The following is an 8,454-nucleotide window of genomic DNA, read 5'->3' on the forward strand; positions in this document are numbered from 1 at the left end:
TAGGAAACAATGCACAGGCACTATTAATACACCAAGGAGAAAGAGAATTCCTCTTAGAGGAAAGCTCAAAGGAGCCACCGGCCAGGCTATTTACAGACTGACTGACTGATTGGATGACTGACTGCACTATACTTACTGTAGTCTCTGCATCTTGTCTTACTCGACTCCTTTTTCTGCAAGGACTCTGACATGCTGACACATACAGTACATTGTGCATTAGAGAGGCAGTGGTACATATTCTTGCATAATACCATCTTTTATACATTTTGCTGACTATTCTGGTTATGAAAGTTGCAGTGTACAGATATCAAATTGAAGCAAGTGCATGAGGAATGTAACAGATCTCTTCCACTGCCGTATCGCATCCACACGCCTGTGACATTTGACTGGTGGTAAATAGCGGCCCGGCCACACTTATGATCGCATCTCCTTTCTAAAAGTGCCCAGTTAAAGAGCATCAAATCCCCACTCGCTAAACCCACACAAGCCCAACCTTCATTAGCATAGCTAACAAACTCCCTGAAAGAGCAACAGTGAGGGGAGAGAACAATGGCAGTCTATTAAAGGGGGAGATGAGGGGGTGAGAAGGGGAGACGAGGGGGGAAGCTATTGTTCTGGTCTTATTTAGCCCTTGGTGTCACCCTGCAACTGTTGTCACTTCTAAGTTTAGCTGGATGGCTGAAGAGGACAGTGAGGAGAAGAAGGAGGAGGGAAGGCGGGAGGAGGAGGAGGAGAAGAGAAAGATGGAGTAGGACAGCGGGAGGGTGGACAAGGAGAGGTGGTGTGAGGAAGAGGGGAGGATGAAAGGTGGAGGATAAAATAGATGCAAATGGAAGATGGAAAGAATATAGAGTGAAGTGATGTCAGTCTCAGAAATGTTCACAAAATGCCGAAATGCCAAAAAAGTCAAACTCAAGTCTTTTGATAGTAATTTTACTGCAGATTAATTATATCATATTACAAGCAATTAATTAAAGCAAGGGTTATTTAATGAACAATTAAAAGCAGCAATGTTTTAAAACTGTTTTATTCAACTATCCAAAGGAAAAAAACAGTGTGTTTAACTAATGTGACTAATAATGCAAGCAAACCTCTTTTTTTTTTTACCTTTTAACCTGTCTCATAAGCTACTTGAACAAAGTGAACAAGCAGCCAGCACCAAAAGTCCAAAACATACAAACACATCCAAACATATTCAGTTTACTATCATGTATCAAAGATAAGATAACAGATAATGTTTGATATTTTTGCTTAAAAAAAAAGACTTATTGAAACTAAACAATTATTCATTTATTTTGCAGATTCATTTTATGTCAACTGACTAATGTTTTTTTGCACCTCATGACACATATGTTCTGTTTAGTTCAAGGTCTTACAAGTCCCCAGATTCAAAGATTATAGATTCAGGTCTACCAGCTTGGCAGGTGCATAGTGTGTTACATACTGGACTCACAATAAATCTTACATACAAACTTTGCCTCAGCAAAAATGTTCAACGTGCCTTCTCTCAGAGTCAAAGTCATCATTAATGAGTGGACTCAACTCGATTAAGTTGAATTGCAAGACGTGTAAAGTTGATGTAGTTGTAGCTCAAATGCACCTTGCCAACAAATGGTGGAACCCAATGTATCCTGATGAGCCAAGGACCAAACTTAAACTTTTTTCCTGTCTTTCGCCTACTTAAACTCTTTTTGAATTTCCTATTGAGGCAGTAAAGAAAAACTGTAGCACAAAGACATACAAATTTTTCCCTGTGTGTGTGTTTGTGTGCTGAGAAACTGCAGTGTCAGTGCTTGAAAGGCATGATAGAAACTACAGGCGATCAAAGGAGCCAAAAGAAGAAATTAGGCAAGACCCAAGGAAGAAAGAGGGAGACAAAAAAGGGAAGGGAAGAGGGAGACAGATTAGCCCAGCTGTCTGCTCATAAAGCGGCAGAGGGGTGAGGCGCTAAGCCCTCCAGTGAAAGCAGAGCTTAGGTGGGTGACACAGGGCAGTGGACCCCACTCAGCCCACAGTGGCCTACAGCGTAGGGCCTGAGCCAAAGCAAAGACACATGGATAAACAGTGGGAGATGAGGCTCCGCGCCTGCAAAGCCCAAAGGGCTAAGACGGCCGAGCAGGCGAGCAGGCAGGCAGGCGTCACATTCTCCCCCAGCCAGGAGTGGAGACAGGGGGGTTAAGGCTTAAGACTTGGCTCCCTAACTGGCTGACAAGGGACGAGGTGGGATGGTAGACACTGTCTCAGTCAGTGGGTTCATCAGAAAGAATGTGGATTTATTATACATTGCTTGGGCTTGGCTCAGGAGAATAAAGGAACGGTTACACAGGGTCTTGGCATGCGCTCCCTCCCAAAACACAGCACAGAATTATCAATAAATCTGTCCCCACTCTCTCCACTGGACGCAAACACACAGTACCTTCCTGCCCTGCTGATGACCCCTAGTTAGCACAGCAGCCTGGGAACGGCATGCGATGACAAGGTCATGAGTATGAATCGAGGAGGCCTCTGTCCACCACTACTGCAAGACTGAAAGTAGCAAAGGCCTTTAACCACTCCGGATTTCGCACACAACCCTCGTCCGCGACCTCGTGGCAGAGAGGCATTAGCAGCTGCCGTTTTATGAGGTCTCCAATGTGACAACGTACTGCGTATATCCATCAGCTGCATGGCCATAAGTTATACACACAGTATCTTCTAAGGATGTAAAAACAGCCAGGGTGCTTATGTAGTTTGATCCTTGAAAAGGTGTAGGTTGACAACGCGCAGATAAATTATGAGACAGTAAAACTGTAATGGTGGCGCGCACACTGATGCAGGACTTAGAGGCAGAACAGCAAGCAATCGTTTGAATGGTAAGAAGTTCAAGGCAGAGTTTGGCAACAGGTAAGAGTCAGCAAGGACAAACAAAGCAAGCAAGGGGCAGGCAGGCAGAACCGGGAACAGGCAGTGCTCAGGAACAAATGCTAGAACACTAAGACTGGGTAGTACATTAGACAGTCTGACATATGACTGGGGAAAGAGGGCTGGTATATATGCAGGAGAACCAGTGAGGGAATGGGGAACAGGTGTGCTGGTGAGTGCGGGGATCAGGTGACTGGGAATGGCAAGAACACATTGAGGGCAACTACAGGGCAGGTGGGGAATGACAGGTATCTCAACTGACAGGAGAGGTTAATAACTGGCAAATGAGGAAAATGAACAAAAATGTGCAGGAAATGACTCAGAAGAGGTAAACCTTATGAGAAATAGTGTAGAAAAAATACACAGAGAATAATACTGCAACTGCAAACCTTGACACATTTCCACCAGTTTCTTAACAATAAACCAGGTCAATTATTTTGATTGATTAACAAAGTATAGAAACACCAGACTCTATTGTCTACATTTTAATTGCCCAGACTGTACAGTAGGGTGCCCCCTGTTGAAGTATTTAGGTCCTGTGTCTTCCACACAAGTCTGTTTTGGTTTTCAGCCTCATTTACTGAACTGAACCTTTTCTTCACTGTTATTTAGCTTTTAATACAAAGACTGAAAATTCATTCATTTATTTTCGATTCACTTTTGTCTAGGTCAGATAAACCTGGAGCGTGTCCCTTGATGCTCTGGGAGGAAGGCAGGGAAACACCACTGCATTACACCAACTTTTCACATGTGAAATTTAATTAGCAAATGAGCCTTTTTTTGTCAGATTACACAATTCATTTTCAGAAAAAACGTTCCTGGATAAGAGCACACAAAAGAGTTTAACTTGAAAGGTGTCCCTATCTGAGGCATTAGCCTGGACATATAGTCACCTGTTTAGGGCTGCAACTGGCAAATATTTCCATTACCAATTAATCCTGCCGATTATTCTCTCAAATAATCAATTCATCGTTTGTTCTATAAAACGTCAGAAGGGTCAGACGTTCTGTTTTGTCCAGCCAACAGTCCAAACCTGTTCAAAAAGAAAAGCAGCAATATACAATTGAGTACCAGAGAGTGTTTGACACCTTTGCCCGGGAAAGTGATGCAACTTTTCAATGGATTATTAAAATAGTTGCAGATGATTCTGTCAATCGACTAATCAATCTATCGACTAATGTGTGTGACAGTGACAAGAAAGAACTGAATAGCAACAAACATGTTTGTGACGACATTTACAACTAAGAGCAATTTAGATAGTCCACCTGACAGGGATTTATTAGACTCACGCCATCACACACACTGTCCTCTAGGAAAACTGCTTAATTTACAAATACTTACTTCTATCTAGGGCTGCAATTAATGATTATTTTCACTGTCAATCTGCACTGCTGTTATTTGTTTAGTTTATTAAAATGTCAAAAAATAGAGGGAAATGCTCATCACAGTTTCCCATAGCCTGAAAGGGTGTTTTCAAATATCTTGTGCTGTCAACAGCTGAAAAATGTTAACAGTGAAACAAATTCACTTGTGATTCACAGTGAAATGCAGCCGCTCCTCACACTGGAAATGTGTTTTCTTGCTTGTAAAATAGCTGGACCAATAAAGTGTTACCAAAAATGTTGCTGATTAATGCAAATAAAATCAGTAAAATTTTGCAAGAATATAGGCCAATATGTTCAAACTTTGAGTGTTGAATGAATTACAAATTAAATCTATAGTAACTGGTCTTTAAAACAATGTATTCTGAATCAGAAGCAATACAAATGTTATGAAGGGGTCCATTACTTTTGAGTTTTTAAGACAAAAAGAAGCCCTGAACTTATCTCTCAGACCAAACAGGTCAGGCCGACTGTATCTATTTAATATCTCTTTTCTGTTCTGTCTCTTATTCTGTTGATTTTCCCTAACAGGGTTTCCTTGAGAACTAAATCTACTTAGGATTTATTGTTTCTTATTATTTCTCGTCATTGGAAATTATAATCCTTTCACCTAATCCCCCCTCTCCCTCCCTCTCTTTCAGATCATATTCATCAAGATCATCCCCTCTGACAAAGCAAGAAATCAGCACAGTGGGGAGGCCTAAAGAGTACGCGTACTGAAACAGGGGGTTTCTTCCTAATCAAATCAGGTTCCTCTGATGTAATCAAGACGAGACGCCAAAGACGACGACATAATCTCCCAGGGACATGCCTCCCTTGCTTGTGCGTTATTAAAAAATGAGGAGGAACAAATCTTTAGATTGAAAGACTGGAAAAATGGAATTATAATAAATCAGGGAAAACTGGGGCAAGGTTGGATAAAGCCTTCAGATACAGATGAGGGACAAATCTTCACAGTGGTTTGTGCTTGTATGTGTTTATGTGTGTGTGTGTGTGAGAGAGAGAGAGCAGGCGCGTGTTCGTGTAATGTGTTTGCATGGTTGCTTATGAAATATTTCAATTTACTCAAGATCAAGTCCCTGACCTGAGCTCTCCCTCTCTACCTCTGTGTAAAACATCAGGAGTGCCGGTCGTCCCACTAGAACTCACTCAGTGTTGTCGGATAATCTGTTTATACCTAAGGTGACTGGTGGACCTGTGATGCATCATGGAGGGGTTTTGCAATCATTTTACGGTGCACTTACAATTAACACCCACATGATGGCACAATATGACAAAAGTGGCCACCAGCTAGGACCTTTAAGACTCTCTCAATTATTCTAACCTGATCTCAGGGATAAATTAAGTACTAAACAGAGTATAATGCATAATGTAATGATACATAATGTAGTAATGCAATATTCAACTTCATTAATGTATTTAGTGAACTGATCTACAAGCACACAGCTGCCTCAACACAAAGATTGAAACAGTACTATAGAAGGCCAAGACATTCTTGGGCTCCACCACCAGATGGCCTTATTGAACTGCAGTAAAAAGTCTATGAACTATGAACTATAAGCTATTCACATGTATGTTGATTTTTTGTTTTTTACATTAACATTAACATTATTTTGGTGTGTAAAACACTCAAACACACAAAAATAGGTGAATCATTATGGACAGTGTTCTGTCTGCAAGGGCAAGACCATATTTAAAGTGTTTGTGTGCTATGGTGGCTTGGGATTCAGGACACTGACCATGAACCACAATTCAAAAACCACAGTCATCGCCTGTCCTCTCCTCATCTCTTTACTGTCCACTTTCTAATAAACCAACAGAAATAGGGATGGGAATTGAGAAGCGGTTCCAAAATGTCCAATCTATTGGTATCGTATGCCTCCAAGTTTATCAATTCCTTTTATCGATCCCAGTATGTTTTTCTGACAGTCTGCATTGCATGGCTGCAATTCACAAAGAAACTCAAGCTATACCTGAACTCTAACCTAAACTGTGAACTCTTTTCTACACAGAAGATTTATCAGGAATCAATACAGTCAATACTGACAGATTGATATATATATATATACATGTATACAATAAATATCTGTATCATGACATAAAATCAATTGTTTTCCTATATAAACCCCTATGACCTGTCACATCCAGGCAGTCCCGGCCCATTTAAACCACAGGCGCCGGTTGCTCTAACATAAGTGGTCATTTCAGCAATGGAGTGCTTAAGAAAGTCATATTAAGAGATACCATATAAAGTAGGACAATGCGTTTGATAAAGTTAACAAGTTCCAGTTTGTAGTTCTCATCCTCTGGGCTGGCATACTACAATTCACATCAAGATGCACAACTTACACACTGTTTGTTGCGTATCTTCTTAACATAAAAAAGATATATAGTATTCAAGTACAAAGCTTATACTTGGAACAGGTAGACTGCATTCACATACCACAACACACCATCAACAGGTGACTGAACCACCAATAAATGCAGAATTAGAGAAATAATTCACAGCCCCTGCAACTGTGTCTATTTTAGCATTAATAACAGAACAGCTTTGCTAAACAAGGCTATGGTATTTAACATAACCTCATACACACATACATAAGTAGTTAAATACACACAGACAGCCAGAGTTAACCAAAAGCAGCAAGCAAATGGGACAGACAGATATAGAAGTAGGTAGAAAGCAGGTGGATTTATCAGACTCACATTATTTGATGCCCATCCTTTCAGTGGAGATGAGGTGGTGAATATCCATGTCTTATAGTCCCATTTCACTTGTTTGCTGTGATTGTTTGTTGACAGAAATCCTAATCTGCTCTCTCTCCATCCATCACTGCCAGCTAGCCAGTAGTAGAGTATTTTTAGTATAGAGTATGGTAACTTACTTTCCAACTTTTTACTCCAACTTTGTTTAACTGTTGCACACCTGCCGAGATTTACCGCCGGCCGCTAGGGGCGCTGTTTCACTCAGTCTAAACTTGGAAAGACAATTAAATAAGAATTGCTTGCTATGCGACAAAAGTAATTTATGCTTTAATCAGAATGACAGTGGTAGGTATTTTAGTGAGGAAGTCATGGTTTTATTTGGTTACTGAAAAAAAGGGGCTGCTGCATTTTTGGGGGTCAACAAGGGGGTCTTGTTGCCATAGCAGCCAATAAACCACCACACAAGTATTTTAGGTTAAGAGTTGTAAAATCACCCTTCAGGGCTCCCTAAATACTGAGTGCTATAACAAAAGTGGAGGGTTGTCTGTCACAAGCTTTATAATGTTTTCCTAGAGCAGCATGTGTGCTCATTCTGTCAGGTTGCCATTATGAACTATTATTGGGGGAGGGTGACGCCCCATCACTTAGAGCCGGGGTGTCACTTCCCACTCCTCTCCCGGGTCCTTGCGAGTAAAGAGTCTTTTTGGAGGAAGGAGCACAATGACGGGCAGCATCGAGGGACTTGAGAGGTTTGACAGTCCGGGGAAAGGGCGAGGTCTCCGTGTTACCAGACCCTTTAAAGTTGGAGAGCTGCTGTTTTCCAGCCAGCCATACTCTTATGTGCTGTCAGTAAAGGAGAGAGGCTACTACTGTGAGTTCTGCTTCACCAGGTAAATGACTGGTTATCTCTATCTAAGCGTTAGTCACACAGTTCATAAAGAGTCTCCTCTGAGCACCTTTGTCTGTATGTATCAGATGCTGTACAACCTTTGTGATGATACCTCACATTCTATGGCTGCGTATCCTGCAAGACCCCATTGCATATGATTGATTTCTTATTAGTTCTGAGTAAGTTTAAAATGCAAATCCCTTTAATTGCGGATTAATTGGTGATTAGTCTTAATATGCATTGATCACCATACAGTACCACATAGGTGACCTGGGAATCAGATGGATCTGCAGTCTCATGTCTTTGCTCTGCTGGTGATGCCAGACTACCAAAGGCTCTTTGTCATAAAAATGTCACTCCAAAATCTATTTTGGTTATGTGGCTCAGCTTTCTGAATGGTGGTTCATGCTTTCCCACATGTCCTCTCTGGCCCCTATATGGATGCTGAACATGAGAAATTTGTTACGTGAATAGCATCATAATTAGCCTACATAATGCAGTGTCTTTCAGCTCTTTAGTGGTGATTATTCAGGGGTTATATGTTACAAATAATATCTCTGATTATGTATTTTGCAT

At 41.1% G+C, this 8,454-nt stretch overlaps 1 protein-coding gene across 1 annotated transcript in view; it reads left to right on the forward strand.

Annotated features, from left to right (window-relative positions):
- Window positions 1-7,640: 7,640 nt before the first annotated feature.
- LOC118340851 (N-lysine methyltransferase SMYD2-like) overlaps window positions 7,641-8,454 on the forward strand; it is a gene marked incomplete in the record, with an annotated part of 9,323 nt that continues 8,509 nt past the window's right edge. Inside the window, 1 exon segment of the mRNA XM_035679001.1 lies at window positions 7,641-7,879. Within this exon segment, the coding sequence (XP_035534894.1) occupies window positions 7,710-7,879 (170 nt within the window).

The sequence above is a fragment of the Morone saxatilis genome, unplaced genomic scaffold (assembly GCF_004916995.1).
Source record: "Morone saxatilis isolate NCDOM2014 unplaced genomic scaffold, NCSU_SB_2.0 Contig7, whole genome shotgun sequence".
Classification (NCBI taxonomy): Eukaryota; Metazoa; Chordata; class Actinopteri; family Moronidae; genus Morone; species Morone saxatilis.